The 19369-nt window shown below is 38.8% G+C and overlaps 2 protein-coding genes across 5 annotated transcripts; both read left to right on the forward strand.

Annotated features, from left to right (window-relative positions):
* Positions 1 to 925: 925 nt before the first annotated feature.
* On the forward strand, positions 926 to 8473 carry LOC141807356 (glycine--tRNA ligase-like). 3 transcript variants are annotated; one of them, XM_074693310.1, is made up of 18 exons: positions 926 to 997; positions 1280 to 1361; positions 2032 to 2133; positions 2225 to 2327; positions 2414 to 2555; positions 2658 to 2746; positions 4387 to 4463; positions 4588 to 4733; positions 4820 to 4969; positions 5046 to 5208; positions 5301 to 5465; positions 5561 to 5668; positions 6500 to 6645; positions 6746 to 6831; positions 6913 to 7022; positions 7125 to 7218; positions 7669 to 7859; positions 7963 to 8473. In XM_074693310.1, the coding sequence occupies exons 2-18, from the start codon at positions 1317 to 1319 to the stop codon at positions 8074 to 8076; spliced, it is 2031 nt and encodes a 676-aa protein (XP_074549411.1). In that variant the 5' UTR covers positions 926 to 997; positions 1280 to 1316; the 3' UTR covers positions 8077 to 8473. The 3 variants fall into 3 exon arrangements, with proteins under 3 accessions (XP_074549411.1, XP_074549410.1, XP_074549412.1); XM_074693309.1 differs by lacking the exon at positions 926 to 997 and having other exon boundaries at positions 1153 to 1361; XM_074693311.1 differs by lacking the exons at positions 926 to 997; positions 1280 to 1361 and adding an exon at positions 1489 to 1772.
* Positions 8474 to 8999: 526 nt separating this feature from the next.
* hhatlb (hedgehog acyltransferase like, b) lies at positions 9000 to 18099 on the forward strand. 2 transcript variants are annotated; one of them, XM_074693681.1, is made up of 12 exons: positions 9000 to 9211; positions 11055 to 11192; positions 13987 to 14054; positions 14146 to 14259; positions 15659 to 15853; positions 15946 to 16155; positions 16502 to 16673; positions 16760 to 16904; positions 16989 to 17024; positions 17104 to 17305; positions 17388 to 17529; positions 17600 to 18099. In XM_074693681.1, the coding sequence occupies exons 2-12, from the start codon at positions 11087 to 11089 to the stop codon at positions 17809 to 17811; spliced, it is 1602 nt and encodes a 533-aa protein (XP_074549782.1). In that variant the 5' UTR covers positions 9000 to 9211; positions 11055 to 11086; the 3' UTR covers positions 17812 to 18099. The 2 variants fall into 2 exon arrangements, with proteins under 2 accessions (XP_074549782.1, XP_074549783.1); XM_074693682.1 differs by lacking the exons at positions 9000 to 9211; positions 11055 to 11192 and adding an exon at positions 13710 to 13895.
* The last annotated feature ends 1270 nt before the right edge of the window (positions 18100 to 19369 follow it).

Below are 19369 nucleotides of genomic sequence, written 5' to 3' on the forward strand. Positions count from 1 at the left end.
GCAAAGGGAGGCTAAAAACTAATCAATTCATTCATAAAGAATAGTAAATTTTTATGATAGCCATTTCCAGAAATTGAAGTGGGAGCGTTTCAAGAACAATTGTTGTTTCTAAATGTTTGTTGCATTACTTTGTCTTTTCAGCCCAGCGTCCAAGTTCAGTTCTCTGAGTCTATGTTTTAGTGCTGAAATGTTGTAGTAGTTGCATTTCTGTTTGGAATAATACTACAACCCCTTACCTTCTATTGAATATTTGAGTCTTCTGCTTTAAAGTCTTTTTGTATTGAAATCAAAAGTGGCAAAAATTATTTAATTTGATGTACAATATTTGCAACAAATTTAATATTGTCCCAAGCCTGTGGAGTTTCAGGAAACAAGATTTTTATTTCATTTTATTCTTTTATTATTTTTTTGGATAAATGAAATTAATTAAAATAAATTACAAATTATCGTTTCTTTTATTAAAATAAGTTAGTAAGTTACAACTAGTTTTAAGATAATTTAAATAAATCAAATAATTTGATTATGTTTTTCTGCCTTCATTTTTTCTTCTCATCCTTTTGTTCTCTATTTTTCTTTGTTTTTTTTTCATTTTTTGATTTTTCTTTTTGTTCTCTTTTTTCTTTCTTTTTTTCTAGTATTGTATTTTTTTCACTCTCTTTTTTTGTTGTCTATCTGTGGCTGTCTTCTTTTGTCTCTTTTTTTCTATTATACTTTGTTACTTTTTTCCCTCCCTCCCTTCCTTTCTTTCTTGCTTTTTTGTCTTCTGCCTTACTTTACTTCACTTATTGATTAATTTATTTTCTTTTTCATTGTGTTTTTGCAACACGTGGGTAAATTGTCGTAGTAAAACAGAGCAAAAAAAAATAAAAATGAAAATTAACGTACTGGATGCATGTCTGCTTCGGTCTTCCTTACAGGGTGAATGAAAGGGGTCAAAGTGATCTCAACCTCTCGCTGTTGCCTTGGGACCAGATGCAGGACAGGACTGCCCTGCCGGGTGATTAACGATATGAGTCTTTGCTCTCAATAAAAGTTTAGTCACTACAGAAAGGCTGCACAGGTGTTGTTTGCTCACTTTTATCTTTATTGGAGAATAAAAAGAGTATAGTGTGCGCTTCCTGGATGATGCAACTAAAAGCCCTTGTTTCAGACTCGACAGCCGACAATACAGAATGTACAGAGAGACGCGCCTCCCCTTCTTCCCTTTCCTCCTCCTCTCAGAGAAAAGATCATGAACCAACTCACTGGAAAACAGTCTTCCTCTGATCTTTGGCTGCAGGAGGAGCGAGCTGTGCGGAGCTTTAAGACGTGTCAACATGGAAGAAGTGCTGGCGCCGTTTAGGGAGGCTGTGAAGGAGCAGGTGAGACACTGTGAAGGACTACACACCTGTGGGGACCGACTTCTTTGAACCACAGCTGGGCAGCTTAGTGCAGCAGCTGTTGCCAACATGTCATTGATTAGAGGGAAGTTTCGATACTTTCAGCGCATGCTTACGCAGAATTAGCTACAAGGATGAAATATTTACGATGATTTTTCTGTCTTGAGCGCAAAACAATATTTTAGATGCAGAAAAATCACTGCCGAATTGAACTGTTGTCATCAAGTAAAATGTTTAACAACATTTAAGTTTTTAATTTTATGTCTATCATGCGAAAATGAAATGTCAAAGAAATTTCCAGCATAATTTGAAGGCTGTTTGGTCACAGCAGCAATTTGACGCGGTTTGTAAAAAACAAGTGACGCAGAGCCACAGGACGAGGCTAAAGCGAAAGTAATAAAATGAAAATTGAAACTAGAATTTTTCCCCGCCTTAAATTTTTTTCTAAAACGGTTTTAGAATCGACAAATATACAAAGTATTTATTTGTGTAATTATATTGACAATATGTGCAAACTGATTTCCTTTTTGAAGGGTGGTTAGTTGCTGAAATTTTCAAATTCAATCATTAGATTTACAATGATAACTTAGGGTAAGGTGTTGTGTGAGGTTTAGTTTGTGACAAGAAGCTAAAGAATGATATTTGTCCTCAGGGTGACCTGGTCCATCAGTTGAAGGAGAAAGGCGCCTCAGAGCAGGAGATGAGCAAAGCCATCTCTGAACTGAAAGCCAGGAAGAGGATTCTTGAAGCAAAGGTGGGTGCAGTTGACTTATTATTTCCCCTGATAAGGTTTGGTTCCACTTTCAGTATGAGTAATGGGTGATTCCATTCACTGTGATGTGCAGGAGCTTGCTCTGCAGCCCAAAGATGACGTGGTGGACCGAGTGAAGATGGAAGACACCTTAAAGAGGAGGTTCATCTATGATCAGGCTTTTGCTATTTATGGAGGTAAAATACAGACACTTAAAAGAGATTCAAAGTAAACCCACAGAGAAAAAAAACACAGGTGTATCACCACCGATGTGTGTCTTCAGGTATAAGTGGCCTGTACGACTTTGGCCCGGTTGGCTGCGCTGTGAAGAACAACATCCTGCAGATCTGGAGGCAGCACTTCATCCAGGAGGACCAGGTCCTGGAGATCGACTGCACCATGCTGACCCCTGAGCCTGTCCTCAAGTAGGTGCAAAGAAACTCACAAGCAGAAGCAAGATATCTTGATTTCAGAATTAGAAACTGAAGTTGCATGAGATTTATCCATGCATTGATGCCTCTGGTCAGGACATCAGGACATGTGGATAAATTTGCTGACTACATGGTGAAAGATGCTTTGACGGGGGAATGCTACCGTGCTGATCATCTCCTCAAAGGTGACTTATTTATTTATTTATTAATTGTTTTGCAATTTAAAATTAGAACAACTCCTGCAGAGACACTCCCATCCAGATTTTGGTGACATATTCCATCTTTTTAAAGTTTCCCCTGCTAGTGTGCAGGCTGTTACCTGCCTTACTGGTTGAACATCCTCAGGGAGTTGTAGATAAGTGGGGAAGTGAGGGTGGGGCAGGAGTTCAGATGTCATGGATGACTGGTTTTTCAGGTGTTCCTGTTACTGGAGTTTGTCTGTGAGCACAACGAGCATGGGTTTTTCTTTTAGTGACATAACTTCATCCATGCTTCATGTAGAGGCATGCTGAGGAAACCAGGAGAAGATTGCTGATGTAAGGCTTTAACATGCATCCTGTGTAGAGTTATACACAGTTTAGCAACATAAGCAACACAAGGAGTCATTTCTACATTTTTCTGTGCATGTTGCATAGTGCCAAAAAATAAAATACTGATAAAAGACATTAAGATATGTCAAAATAATTTGATAAAATAAATACGTAAGTAAAAAGAAAAAATACAAAAGAGAGAGAGAAAAAAAAGAGAAACAAAAGGGAGGGAATATATATGTATGCTTCGGTGTTTGATCTGTAGCTCACAGAATATTACATTTCTGTGATATTTGGAAATTCATCCGAAAGCTAATCAGCAAAATTTAATTCTTTCATTTTCTACAGCTGTATGAGCCATTTTACCCATTTGGTTTTTGTTTTTGTTTTTGTTTTACCTGCAGGGGGTATGCCAGGTAAAAAAAGGGGTACAGGTGAAGCAGTGGTCTGTTACTAATCTTTGCCTGACTGTTTGTTAGATAAAAAAAAAAGTACAAAAGTATAAAACAACAACCACAGAATGAACATTTTTAAAAGCGCATTAAAAACACTTATTCACCGCATCACACAGTGACTAGAAAATCATCAGAACAGCCACTTAAACAACATGCTTAACTGTTATCACTTCTTCTTATTCTCCAACTCAAGTTAACCATTGTATCAGTTGCATCAAAATACATTGCAGAAGCAGGAATTTAAAAAAGTGTTTTTGTCTTATTCCTTGTAAAAATGTATTTTTTAGGCCTTAAAATACAACAGAAATAGAAAATAACACTCATCAAGTTTCTTGAAAAAGTAATAACAGTTTAAGAAATAAAAGTGTCTTAATTCAGGACACTTAACATTGACAAGTAATTCGGGTATTAGTTTTGGCTCTGTTGTTGGTTAAATCTAGCTTATATTGAGTCAAGTAGGACATTTTTTAACTTGAAATTAAACAAAAACATTTGCTTATGTAAGTGTTGGCAGTGTTGTTGTTTCTGTGTCTCATAAACTTACAAAATCATGAGCCAGACAGACTCAATTTTTGTTGAGAGAAAGAAACTGTGCATGTTAGACTAGACAGTCAAGAAATTGTTAAATCATGCACAAAATAAAAAGTGGCTTTTGAAATTCCATATAATTCTCAATGTTTCTGCTGTTCATAATTCAAAAAGATCATCTCTCGTTTAGAGTCACTAACAAAGCACTGAGTCATGTCATTTTTTTCTGAGCAAATAGACAGATTTTCAGTGCGAACCAATGTGTTTTTGTTTGATTAAATCCCTGCTAAGAAGTTTTTTTGCCCCTCACAGCTCATTTAAAAAAGCAGATGTCTGATGAGAAATGCTCACCAGAGGATGTGGCAGTGATGGAGGATGTCATCACTCAGGTGGGTTTCCTATAAATTCATCTTTCTCACACACTGCAAACAGCAGCAGATCAAACACTAGTGGTGAATATACTGCCATCTAGTGGTCAGGAAATGCTACTCTGACGTTTACTTTCTGTTGCAGATGGACAACTACACCCAGAAGGAGCTGGCTGATCTGTTTGTTAAGTACAACGTCAAGTCTCCCTCAACAGGAAATGACCTCACAGCTCCCATCTCCTTCAACCTCATGTTCAAGACATCCATCGGACCTGGCGGAAACGTACCAGGGTACAGATCAGTGAAACAGACTCCTGTCCTGAGTGTAAATCATGTTTTATTTATATTAAATCTGTCAAAATAATAATCCTGTGCAGGTATCTGAGGCCTGAAACAGCTCAGGGAATGTTCCTCAACTTCAAACGTTTACTGGAGTTCAACCAGGGGAAACTTCCCTTTGGGGCCGCTCAGATCGGAAACTCCTTCAGGAACGAGATCTCTCCTCGCTCTGGGCTCATCCGTGTCAGGTAGTTTTAAACTCCAGATGCTTTACTGCAGGTTTTAATGTCAAGAACATTGACTGTAAATGTCTCTTGTTTTCAGAGAGTTCACCATGGCAGAGATCGAGCACTTTGTGGACCCAAATGACAAGGTGCATCCAAAGTTCTCCAGCGTGGCCGACCTGGAGATCCTGTTGTTCTCCTCCAAAGCTCAGACCAGCGGACAGCCTGCTCAGGTCATGAGGCTGGGGGACGCTGTGGAGCAGGTAGGAATCGCTTCACCTGGCTTATATAGACAGTTAGCATGCCTTTATTTTCATTCTGAACACATCTTTAATTCTTCTGTCTCTTTCTGCAGGGAGTGATCAATAACTCAGTGCTGGGTTACTTCGTCGGAAGAATCTACCTCTACCTCATCAAAGTGGGCCTGTCCAAAGATAAAGTGCGCTTCCGACAGCACATGGAGAACGAGATGGCTCACTACGCCTGTGACTGCTGGGACGCTGAGTCCAAAACCTCCTATGTAAACCTCTATATTTGATCCTTTCTCTAAACACACAGAGTGAGATGTTTGGAAGCTCAAACACGAGACTGAGCAGGTTTGTTTGTCTCCCTCAGGGTTGGATAGAGATAGTGGGCTGTGCTGACCGCGCCTGCTATGACCTGTCCTGTCACTCCAGAGCCACACGAGTGCCTCTCGTGGCTGAGAAGCCCCTGAAGGAACCGATATCCTTTTGAACACGAGATGTACCTTTGCTGCAAAGAATAAGAAAGGTGAAAACATGCAGGTTTTAACCAGGCATTTATTTTACTGACAGTGAAACAACCACCAGGGGCCGCCAAAGTTAACCACATCTAGGTCCATATCTTTTTTTTTTTTTTAATTCTCCTTCATTCAAAAATTTGTTGTGTTTTTAGTCAGAATGAGAGTTTTTCTCTTTACTTTGGAGTCTGGTTGAACGTCTTTTTGAAAGTGTTTTGACTTTGAAATCAGACTTCTGAGAGTCATATTGAAAAAAGATGTTAATTTTCGGGGAGTTGACCTTCACTTACAGAAGCCCTTATAGGTCATAAATTAATTCTGTTTATTTACCCTTTTTTCCTATGAAAATAAGTTGTAAATAAGTAAGCTGTGTTCCCCAGTTAACAGGTGCCTTTGCTATTTTATGAAAAGCATCTAAAAAAAAAAGCCTTTCTTTTACTGAAATCATGTTGGTGGTCACAGAAAGGCAGCTGGCCACGCCCTCATTTGGCTTAAAAAGTGAACTGATTTGATTTATTGATTACTAATGAGTCCAGATCTTGAAAACAACTGGAATTAACTTGTTTCTTGAGAAAATGAATAATATTTAAATGTAATTAACCTGATCTTTTAGGGCTTCCGTAGTATTCTAACAAAAACTGTCTGAAGTTTGAAAGTTAGATTGCTATAGTTTAGAAAAAAATTCTGTCTTTATGGGTGATTAGCTCGTTTGATTTCATTCCTTAATGAGGCTGTATCTTCTATGAAATACTTCCAAAATAGTTTCCATTTTTTTCTCCGTAACTTCTTCAAACAAAGTGGTGAATGTTGTCCAGTTTGATCCCAAAAGAGGACCAATAGGAACCATGTACAGGAAAGATGCCAAGCTCATTCTGGACTACCTGGCTGCCTGTGATGAGTGTTACATCACTGATCAGGAGAAGCTTCTCAATGAAAAAGGGTGAGTCTGACATGTGGAGATCACTTCTGAAAAAGAATCCATGAAGTGTGATCTGGGCTGTGTTTTGCTTACTGATGATCCAAATGTTTTTTGTCTGTAGAGAGTTCAGCATTGAGACAGATGGTCAGACATTTAAACTGACTAAAGACATGGTCAGCGTGAAGAGGTTTCAGAAAACTCTGCACGGTAAGAGCCGACATTCAGTCTCCCTCAGTGCTGTAACAGTGACTTGTTCATGAGGGAAACAAACTGTCTTTTTACCCACAGTGGAGGAGATTGTTCCCAATGTAATCGAGCCGTCCTTTGGCATCGGGAGAATCATGTACTCCATCTTCGAGCACTCATTCTGTGTCCGGCAGGGGGATGAACAGAGGACGGTAAGCAGACAAAAAAGGGAGCTAGATCTGTAAGATTTAAGTGTTTGTTTGTTGTTTTTCCTTGATATTTTAAAAGTTAAAAATATTTTATTTCTTGTCCAGTTTTTCAGCTTCCCTGCTCCAGTTGCTCCATACAAATGTTCCATCCTCCCCCTGAGCCAAAAACCGGAGTTCATGCCATTCATCCAGCAGTTGTGTAAGTCTCAACATTTTCTTACAGCTTGTTATTTAAATCACTAACCTGACATTAACATATTGAGAAAAAAAAAGCATCAAAAAAGCCTCTGTTGGTTTGAGCTAGCAGATGGTTAGCATAGCATACTTGATGGGAAGAGAGTGAAGCTGCTAACATGGCTGTTAAGCTAACTTATCATGATAACCAACACTTTTAGTGACTTTAGAAACAAATACTGCAGTATTTTGCTAAACTATTAAAATAAGCTAATGTGTAAGTATTAAAAACAGTGTTACTGATGTGATATCTAAGTTGATTCTCAGACACTTCACTTGCTAAGATCAATTAGGCTAGCTAGCTAGTAGCACAAAGAGGTTGACCTCTTTCACTTAAATTACTTTTACAATGATTTGCCTTTTCTATAAAAATTAAAGCTTAATATTGAAACTGACTTACTGCTTTTCCTTTAAGCTGGGATGATGGCGAAAGACTGCATCTCGCACAAAGTTGACGACTCTTCCGGATCCATCGGAAGACGCTATGCCAGGTCAGACGAGATCGGTGTTGCGTTCGGGATCACCATAGACTTTGACACAGTGAAGGAGACACCTCACACAGCCACACTGAGAGAGCGCGACTCCATGCGCCAGATCAGGGCCGAGGTACCTCAAAAAACAATTAAAAATAATAATGATTATCAGCCTAATCAAGAGTTATATCTTTTCTTTCTTTCTTTTGTTCTAACGTACACATAATATTTTGCAGGTGTCTGAGCTGCCGGGAGTTGTTCGAGATCTCTCAAATGGCACCTTGACATGGGCTGAGGTGGAGAAAAAATACCCCATTTTTGAAGGACAGGAGAGCAGCAAGAAGGAGTAATAAAACTCACCTGCTATTTGCTTATGCACAAAGGCTGAATAAAGATTTTACATTCCACCTGTCAGATTTCAAAAAAGATAAAGCTATATGCAAGTTTACCTTCAACAGGAGCAAGAATTATATATATTTCAGAGAGAATTGTGTATTATTAACAGTTGAGAAAAAACTGAACGATAACATAGCGAGTCACAGACATGCTAATTGGCTAACATGGTCCTCTGGGGCCTTTATCCTTAAGCAGTGCAACCAGCACCTTAACAACAGCTCCCAAAGGATGTGTGGGACTGGTTATGTGAAAGCAGGAATCAAATGTATGGAGTTTCATACTATTTTTTATACTATGCAACATATTCTCTTTGCAAATAAAAAATGAGCAACTGAGTTCCATTTTTTTCATGTGGGACGACAGCTGAAGTTATGCTACTGTTTTGTACTTAGTGCTGCTGTCACTAGACGGCACTGTGTGTTGTTTTAGCGCTTATAGTAAAGTGAGTGTGTGTGTGTGTGTGTGTGTGAGAAAGAGAGGCATGGATGTTTGTTGGCTACAGCTCAAAATAACAACAGGCTTAGACCCTCCCAGAACAGATCTGGCAACACATGAATATGGAAAATAGCAACAAGAGTAGACACAGGAGAGGTTTTAAATTAAATTTGTGCAAAAGGAATTAGTCAAGCTGGTGCAAATCTAACACAACTGATAGCACTTTCCCCATTATATGTCACTTATGTTTAATACAGTGAAGAATTTGACTGCTCAAAACCTACATCATATTTACAGTAAGCAGGTATCTTTAATTGGATCTCAGGTGACTGTGTTGAAGTTGAGAGATGACAGAATCCTAATCCTGAATGAATCAGTGTATTACAATGGTTTAGAAGCCCTCTTGTCCCGCCCCCTTTGTGTCAGTGGTCAAAGTATAAATACATCTTGTCACCTTTCACCAGCGGGAGCTCCCTCAAAGGGAGTCAGAGGGACCCACAGTCCACCCTGTACACGCCCAGTAGATGTAAAACTTGACTTTTCTCACTTTTTTTCTCCTAAATGTAATTCGACGTTTTATATTCCCCCCGCACAACCCAAAGAAAACCTGCGTTTTTCACGACTTTCTTCGAGTACGCAACTGCTGCGTTCAAGGTCAGTATCTCAACAGGTGCTGCGGAGGACAAACCAGAGTGCATGACCGAGTGGCATTTAAACAGCAGGCATCTCAGAAACATTGTGGAGCGAAAACAGGCAGAGATTTGACTGTGGCTACAAGAATGAGCGAAAGACGACGAGAAGACGAATTTAAATATGTTTCCCCCCACTTTACAAAGTATTAACGCCCCGTTTAAAGGGGGAGACGTTAAGTTAAAACAGCCTGCAGCTGTACTTTGTCAGTTTCTTATCAGAAGGAAATTGTGCTCTTCTGCTTCCACTTCTTCTTTGACCTGATATCAAAGTCGACAGATAACATTAACAACTGATGCTGGCTTTGAAGACTTGAAACAATCACTTACACGTGAAACACATGATTAATTTAGCTCAGTCAGCAGGATTCAAGTGTATGAGGCATTACACTGGCTATGACAAATTTAAGGATCTGTGCCAAAGGGATTTTAAAATCTGAATTATTTCTCAAGCTTCTGAGGAAAAAAAGTCAGAAATGTTAAGATTTAAGTCAAAAGCCTGTATCAAAAGTCCTAAGTCTGGCCCAAACCTCTCAGAATCCTGATAGCAAAGTTAGAAATCTGAGGACCAAGTTCCAATTTGACTGTTTTTTAAAACTCAGAATCCTGACTTCAAGGTTGTTCCACTAAACTCTGAATTCTGTGTTTAAAAGTTAAATTTATGCCCTTTTCTGAATTTTGATTAAAGATTTTGTAGATGTTAGGTCAGAATTGTGACTTTCAAAAACATTGGTTGTCTGACCAAAATCTTCAAATTCTGACATTTTTTCCACTAAAGCCTGAGAATTAACTCAGGATTTTGTCCTTTTTCTTCAAATTCTCACTTAAATCTCAGATTTTTTTATTTATTTATTTTTTAAACTTGATTACCCCTGCAAGAATATATAATAATACTCAGTTTAAATCTTGTCATTTTAATTTTTTATTTTTTTTTAATGACATGATTTAAACTCAGTAACATAAAGAACATCCTCTCTATACAAAATCATTTGCTGTTTTAAAGTTTGAACTTTGCCATTTTTCCTTAACAGTGCTTTAAAGTTTTAACAGTTTTCTGGACTTAAAGTATGCAGAGTTAAAAAATGCTTCTTGTGTTAATGTTGGGGCTGTGCAGTGATGCTGGAAAGGGATAGTTGCTCTTTATCTAAGTAATCCATTGTGAAATTGCTTTACTTGTGTATTGCTTCTTTCTTATGCAAACATTTTGCAAAAGTGTTTGCTTAAGAGTGTTGTGCACTACCTGACATTACATTAGGTACACACACTGAGTCTGCAAATGAAGAAGTTTCAGTCTCAAAACACCTTTTGTATAGAGTTTGAATGGAAAAACGTGGAAACTTGAATGGAGATACCAGGACAATTCTCTGTAAATCTAAATGTAAGTACCTCTCCTTTGTCATTTCCAATAATAATACGTCAGGAAAACTACGTGACTTGAAATGAGATACAGACCTGAATAAAGATTGATTGACAAGTTTAGAAGTCTATTTTTAGCAGGTAGAAACAAATGTTTTCCGTACATCACTGAAGCTGCATTGTAGCACTTTCTCTTTTTGTTTAAGGCACTCAGCTGCTGTCAGAAAACCACACACTCTCTTGACAATGTATCGTCTTTCCTGTGTGATCAAGAAAGTTAGAATGAGACGTGATGAGGCTGAGGAAGAGATGACCACACTGTGAACCTGCACTATGTGTTTGCTATTTGTGAGGGAGATAAGACAGCCTTCAAGTGCTGTAATAACACGACTGTCACCACACGAGCTAAACCTGTTTTAAGGTGTACAACTTGAAGTGGTCTGTGTTTTCAGGAGCGTGCAGTCTTCTTCCCATCTCTGTGGCCATGGGGATCAAAGCTGCTCTTCCAAAATATGAGATCTATTTCTACAACACGGTGCTGTGTCTGGCCATGTTCTGGGCTGCCAGCTGGATCTTTGAGGTGTCCAGTAGTGAGTATGAGATAAAAGGCACTCTCTCTTTCTTTCACTTGAACAAACATATGCAAACACAAGTGGGAAGACTTCTGCAGCACTTTCCTGCTGTTGAAGTATGGATAAGTTGTGACAAGTTTGACATGCACCAAAAATGCTGATTCAGGTCTTTTAGTGAAATATGCTCCTAAAAAATGTCACATATTGCTCATGATTCAGATCAGTTCAAAGCTTTAGTTACTTATTTGAAAAAACCTTTGTTGTTGTAATCATCAACAAAAACATTAACCATTTTAAAAAGCTCACTTTTTCATCTTTCATTAAAGGCTTTGCACATCTGCCCAGGTGTTGGTCATGTTAAAGTAGGCAGAGCCACAGAACTCAAAGCACAATTAAAAAACTTTATTTTGTTATCTTTTTATTTAACAAATATGGGTTTAAGACATTTTATTTTAAGCGCATGCAAGGAGTTTTTGCTGCTAAAGAAAAAGACTGAACTGCAAATTGATTCCTCTATATGACCTACAAAAGTAAACAAGACCGTCAGATAATTTCTGCAGTGATTTCTTATTGGTTAAGTCAAATTAAACTCAATATTCCATTTAAGTATTTGTAAAATTCAATATTCATTTATCTATGACAAAAGCCCTAAAATATAACTTGTAAAAACAAACAAAAAATACTAATTCGACCTTGTCCATCGAGGTTGCCAAAGTCTGCACAAACCATAAGTTCCGGTGATTGGTTTATCTAAAGAAAGAATGGGAAAATATGGTTGAAATCTGGATAAAAGTTTAACTTAAAACCTTTAAAACCTTTCTTGTGTTAAGCAATGTGCAGTTTCCATGCAGATGTGTAGTTCTTCGTAGAACCGTCTGCTCCTGCCGTCATGCTCAAGCTGAGCCAAGTCTACAGTGGCACTGATAGCTTTGACAGATCCACTGCCTGCAAATATTTTACCTGGAATCTGACCACCCATCCCCGCTGATCATTTTATGTCTTGAACCAAAGAAGTCTTTCCAATTAAACCAGCACTCCACAAGGTTTTCTGAGCAGTACATCGCTGTTTTCTTTGAACACAAAATGATCTTTAAATGAGAGAAAAAAGCTTTAAAAAGTAGCAAACCCAGACTGGTCCACCCAGCTGTGTAGCATGCTTTGTGCAATGAAACGTTGCTTTGAGAAGCAGCCTCTGGGTAAAATACACAGTGAATGACCTTTCTCAAGATTTTACATGTATATGTTGGTCGCAGCTCACTTTTAAATGACAAGAGAAAGGATTAAAAGAGTTGGAAAACTGACTTAAGAGTATTTCAGTTCACTTGACACAACACCTGCAAAGTTCTGTCAATGTGAAAAAATAAACGTAGGTGTACTGTTTACAAAGAGTTAGCCATTGGTTGTTGTCACGGTCATGGATTATAACTTATGTCCAAACTACAACAAATCTAAGATCAACTGATGTATTAGATTTATTGGATTTTATAAAGTTAACAGCCTTCACATAAGGAGGCTCTTAAGACCTAGGATTTTGTCTGATGTGCATTTTTTAATTCATCTTGCTATTTGGGATGATTATTTATGTTATGCGTTCTCTACTTGTTGTTAGTTATTTGTGTTATTGTACTTACATATATTGTTTTTTTTTTTCTCACTAAAATGGGTGTACCGTTGTGATTTCACCAAAAGTTGATGTGGGCAGTGTCCCTAAATGTGGCTAATCAAAGTTTAAAAAAATGAAGTATTGTGGGTCTCATATGTGGGTACTGGGTCTTAAGAGGTTACAGAGGGGGTATTGTGTTGTTCCAGTTTTTAAACATGAATATTAAGTAACAATACTGGATATTAATACTGAAAGTGTGCAAATTTTCAAGTTTTTCATGTACAGGTATTTGTTTGTTGTAGAAATCCCTGAATCCCTGAATCCGTCTAAACAGGTCAAAACAGTCCATTCTAGAAAAACATCTTTATGAGACTTGTGGAAATGACGTGATCATCTTCTTACTGGTTCATGACAAGGTAGACAAGGACGGGCAGGCCTCAAACACCAAGATCTGCCCATAGCCCTGCTCCCAACAGATCTTCAGAGCGCTGGCCAATCAGAGGGAAGAGGGATTGTGATGTGGGGAGCCTTAAAGAGACAGCCACTAAAACAAAGCATTTCAGACGGAACTTAAATTAAGGATTTCTAAAACATCAGTGTGAAAAAAAAGGATTTCTTGAGCTGTTTCTCATGTGAAACTACCACTGGGGAACCAGAGGAACAGTATTTGGCCTAAAAAAAAGCACAATACCCCCTCTTTAAGGAGGTAATGGTTCGTGAATGGGGTGCAGATTTCTCCCCATATCAAAACTGTGGATTATCACACTACAGATAAAATCTCTTATGTTTGCATAGATCCCTGCATTATTTCACCCTAAAACTAAGTCATACTTTCAAACCAGCAGTATGGTGGGTTCACATGCTGTCATGACAATGTGCAGTGCACATATAGGGGCAGTGTCACAGTGTGAGGGTGAGGAGTTGGAGCTATGTGGACCTTGTGGAGCAGATCAGGTGACAGTATTAATATCACAGAGCAGAGGAAGAAAATAGGCCCTGTGTTGGCTCTGCTCTTTGCGAGCTGTAACAAAAGTTTTACATCTGCAGTCAAGGTCAAGAAAGGTTGAATAAAAGATTAAAAAAAATCACAGTGGTAGAAAAAAGAAAGCAGGAATTAGGTAAAATTGAGTCCTAAGCTTGTTTTCTTGTTGTGCTGCACTTTTTCATCAGATTTTAACACTTTGTGGTATTCCTCTCTTCTTTTTTCAGCCAGTTCAAACAGAAAAACGTTCAAGAGCAGCATGAAGCCAGGATGGTACTACTTTGGGAGGAAAATGGTGCAGGAACACTCATCTTATTGAGATGTTTTTTCACCCTCTACGTGAATCCTTGTCTCATTTTTTGCCACTCTGTTTTTTCCCCCTGCAGGACACAGCTGATTTCGAGTGGATGATGTGGTTCTCCACCTTTAGGGAGCACATCCTGTTTGCTCTGTCCGGTCACGTGCTCTTCGCTAAGATCTGCACGATGCTGGCTCCACAGGTGATTCATCAATTAACTAATCGACCGTCAGCAGGAGCAGGAGAGCAGGTTTTAATGATCCCAGCTGAATCACTGAGGTGGAAAAAACAGTCAGATTGATCCCTCGCTATGACATTCGAAATCCTCTTTGTCACTCTTTATTTTTACAACATTGCACAGCAGCTTTTTATATCATTCGCCAAACAGTAGATGATGAATGGGACCAGGTGGAGAGAAAGACTGAGGCAGCTGTAGAAGAAGAATGGGCAGAGACAACAAATAGAAACACAGCTTCACAGCATGTTTAGCAAAATCACTTGTGTCACTTAGTTTGGTTAACAACACTGGACCACATGCTTTGTGTCAGCAACTGACTACAACATGTATTGCAGAGTAATCATTGTAGAGATAACTCTGAGTGAAGAGGAAATTGAGTGCAACCAGCGTTTATGATTTGCAGGATGGTCAAAAAACTCAAACTGAAAAACTATGTTGGCTCAAACAAAACAAAAACGTTGATGAGAAGGTGTCAGACAAAAATGACCAATAGGATGAACAAAATAGCCTGAGAGCTTTGTTCTTAAACTCTTATACTAAAAGTTTGCATACTCATATATTGTAGAAATCTCTTAATCTGACTGTGAATTGCTCTAACAAGATCTACACAAGATCCTCACCAACCTTCTTAAGTCAGGCATTCACTGTGCGGTATTTAAATCGTTTGACTCAGCTTCATCTCAAACTGCATGACTCGATTGATGAATTCAAAAGTTCACAGCCTGCAAACCATGTTCTCACACTTTATGACCCGATGCTCTGTGCAATTTCACTGCTCACACTATACGTCCACGCATTCACTCTGTTTCCTTCTTCTTCTATGGCATTTGGGAGCAGGACTCTTGTATTCAGCTCTGCAATGTCAAAAGGAGGACAAGAAAAATCCAAGAAGTGGGAGATGCAGAGATGAAAAATGCTCAACAAAAAGAAAAGCACTGCCTTGGCAGTTTGTGCCATTCTTTGTGGAGAGACAACAACAAAAAAAGAGGATGTGTATGGACTAGGAATTGGCTGGGCAGACATGGGAAATACGGTTTCTCAATTCTTCAGTGAGAACAGGAAAGTAGCGACGGCTAAATTAAACTTGAGACCAACTTCTAGATGTCACTTCAGGGATTGCTCATGCTCTATACGAGAGGTTGAGGCAAAAAAAATTGTTCATACTACTTATTACAGAAATTATGTAAAAAAGGAATCTTTATCCCAAAAGTAATCTTTGAAGGAAATTAAGATAAGAGGTTAATTGTTTCTTTCTTTGATGTAATTTGAATATTTATCACCAGATTAAGTAAAAGTCACTCAAATGTGGAGATTTCATCACTGCTGTCTGAGTTGTGTGATGAAACTTGATTTCTTCCCACAGTACCGGTCGTTGGTGTACCTGGCGTACGGGCTGCTGGCTGTGTGGACCAGCATGGGCTGGACCTACGTCACCCTCATTCTGTCTCACTGTATCCTGCTCTACAGCATCTCCCTGGTGAAAATACGCTGGCTTTGCTTCGTCACAGGTCTCTGCACCCTCGCTACGTTCAAGTGTGAACCCTTCGTGTCCTGGCAGGTAAACCACTAGCCACTCACAAGTTACGTTTCCTGAAGGAGAACAGTCAAAAGTCCCCAGTGCTTCATTTCTTTTCTCTGTGCTCCATGCAGGCAGGTTTTGTAGAGGGGGACTTCGAGCTGCGTCACATTCTCTTCTATGGAGGTTGTGGCTTCACCATAATGCGCTGCATGAGCTTTGCTCTGGAGAACTGCGAGAGGAAAGATGGGAACTACAACATCATCGAGCTGCTCAAGTACAACTTCTACCTCCCATTCTTCTATTTTGGGCCCATCATGACTTTTGACAAGTTTTATGTTCAGGTAAGTGTTGGAGTGTGAGTGAATCCTGATACCTTTTCAGACAAACGGATTAGGGTTGCAGTTGCAGCTTTTGCATGTGTCTATGGTTTAATACCAAGCTGACCAAAGGACTTCCCTCATTCAACTCAATGTTTTGTTGTTTGAAGGGGTTAACACGTTCAGAAATTAAAAGTACAACAAAAGTTTGAGACATCTTTGGGGAAAATTGGACACAGAAATATGATTTAATGACAGGGCCTATTAATTAGACAAGTGCTATGTTTCTTGATTCACAAAGTCAGACCTGCACTCTAAGCTGTATCACTGGACTCTGTTTTTATGACCCTGTGTCTGCTGCCCCCTGCAGGCCAACAAGTCAGATCTGACCAGGAAAGAGCGGGAGATGTGGAACATCAACATACAGGGCCTGCTTTACCTCGGAGTCATCCTCCTGGTGGACATCCTCTTCCACTTCATGTACATCCTCACCATCCCCACAGACCTGAAGCTGCTGAAGCACGTCTCGGACTGGGCTCTAGGTGAGTGAAAACCTCCAAGATGACTAAGTAAAAATAGGAAAGTGAACTTAATTAGTAATTTAAAAAAGTGTTGTCATTGTTTCTAGTGGGTTTGGCGTACTTCAACCTGGTGTATGACTGGGTGAAAGCAGCCGTCATGTTTGGAGTCATCAACACTGTGTCCAGACTGGATCACCTGGACCCTCCAAAGCCTCCAAAATGCATCACGATGCTCTATGTGTTTGCTGAAACGTAAGTTTACCACCCAGCCTCATCACATTTGGCTAAACTAAGATAAAAAATAGAAACTGTATTCAAATTTTTTTCTCCTTTCAGACATTTTGACAGAGGGATTAACGAGTGGCTGTGCAGGTGAGCGTCTCATACAGATCTGTGAATAATCACACCGATTTGGGTGAATTTATATGTTGCTGCTGTGTCGTTACTGCAGATATGTGTATGATTACCTGGGTGGAAAGCACCAGAATGTGGTGGAGGAGCTCTTGGCGACACTTTGCACCTTCGGTATCACCATCCTGTGGCTGGGACCCTGCGAGGTCGTCTTCATCTGGGCTTTTTTCAACTGCTTAGGCCTCAATTTTGAGCTCTGGGCAGCAAAGTTCTTCTCCATGGAGCCTTTTGCATCTTTTGAGGTTTGTACTGAAGGTGTCTGAACATTTCAGGTCATAAAATGAGCTTTAATGTAAATGATGTCTTTTTTCTTTCTTTTTATAGATGGCAATGTCTGCAGCAATGTCCCGCCGTATCAGAGCAGTTTTCAATACTTTCAACTTCTGGTGCATCGTCCTGTTCAACATCCTGGCTTTGAACAGTTTAGACTTTGCCAAATTGGTCGCCAAACGTCTGCTCCTCAAAGGTGAGTTTGCTGTTTGCATTGTGAATACTTATAACAAACTTCATCTGGCTAATCTTTCTGGCTTTCACAGGCTTCCCTTTCACCACCATCATCGTCATGTTTGTCACCTACTGCCTGGTTCAAGTGATCAAGGAAAGAGAGAGAAGGCAGGCCCTCATCGATGATCCTGATCCTCTCCCTCCTACTCCACCTCCAACTGCCGCCACCAGCGCCACAGCCACACCCTCAGCACCTGCTGCAGCTCAGCCCGCCGTAGACCCCAGTAAAGAAAAGTCTGAGTAGATATTAAATGTTAGCTTAAAGGTGCTCGTAATGAAGGATGTGAACAGACAACAGTGTTACTTCCAGTCTAGGTTCATGACATGAAAGTGCTCATGAAGTAGGAAGCAGTGTTAACCATAAACAGAAGAAAACTGAATCAATCAAAAGCATATAACTGTACTGTATACTAACTGTTTACCATCCAGCTGTCACTGAAAACAAGTAGGTATAACTTATTCTGTGAAGCATTTTAAAAAGGTCAAACTAATGTGAATTTTCTGAAAATTTTGTCATCAAAGCAAAAATAAACTGCCAACGTGTGTTCATTTGTTGTGTCTCTCTGAAGTTTCTTTTCAAACTGTTGTCAGAAATAACAAATACAAATATTAAAAACAGATGACAGCATCACAACTGAGGTTTGTCCTTAAGGTGAAGTGTCTCCATCACATTACTCCAATCTGGAGTTTTTACAAACTGTATGAACTATCAATAATGAAACATCAGAGGTCACACCTGTTCGGATTTACTCCTCAGATCTTAGACCATGTTATATGTATAAACTGAAATTAAAGATACTATAATCATACATCTTATCTTATCCAACATTTCTTTTAATATGTAAAGAAAGGCTCTTTCTTCAGTGAACTAACCATCATCCAGTCTGACACCTGCCCTGTCACAAGAGTTTCAGACAGTGAAGCTTTTAATATAGTAAATGTCAATCTTGTTGGCATCATCATCAATCTGAGTTTGTTTCGCTACCAGTAAAAAAATCTTCACAGCTGCTTTAATAAAATGAAATATCCCACTTTCGGTAGCAACCAGGACAGGTATTATATGAAGTGGGAATTGATACAATAATGTTTTTCTTTTCATGTTTTCTCTTAGAAGTTCTAATGAGGAAATGTCTGCTCTGACATCCCTGTCAACAAATTATATCTAAAAATGTTATTTACATCAATTTACAAACAAGGATTAGGAATTTGGGCGTAGGGTCAGACTTTTTTTTTTTTATAACATACTTTTTTTTGTCAATGGAGCCACTCCAATCAATTTGAGGTCAGAACCCAGAAAATAAGTTGGATCTCTAGAAATACAAACATTGGTTAGAAACAATTATGTTAACAGTACTGTCTACTGGCTTCCCTTCATTTTACCCAACTTTGTTTAATACTAAATTTTGATTCGTCAAAACCCCATTACAACAGTCATTAATCCCCAATAGTGAAATATGACACTGAAATATCAACACATCATATAACAAATGAAGTCAACGGAGGAACCCATGGTTCATTTGGAATTTATGTTTTTTTCTTCTGTTTGGATCAATGAGATATGACACATGGACTTGTTTAGTTTCTTGTATTGAGAAATTATTCTTGCTCCAAGAAACTAAACAAGCACATTTTTCATATCTCAAATGAAATGAATAATTTATTATTTGTATGTATTTATTTCACTCTACAAGTAATACAGGCATTATAATTGTCTTTTAGTATCTTAAAAAAAACACAACATTTTCCTGGACTTTTCAGGTGATCATGGCTCATGTTAAGTCTAATAGTGCATGTTTAAAAAT

This window comes from Halichoeres trimaculatus, unplaced genomic scaffold, assembly GCF_033239565.1.
Source record: "Halichoeres trimaculatus isolate MK-OKI-2021-1 unplaced genomic scaffold, fHalTri1.1 fHalTri1_scaffold_18, whole genome shotgun sequence".
NCBI classification, from domain to species: Eukaryota; Metazoa; Chordata; class Actinopteri; order Labriformes; family Labridae; genus Halichoeres; species Halichoeres trimaculatus.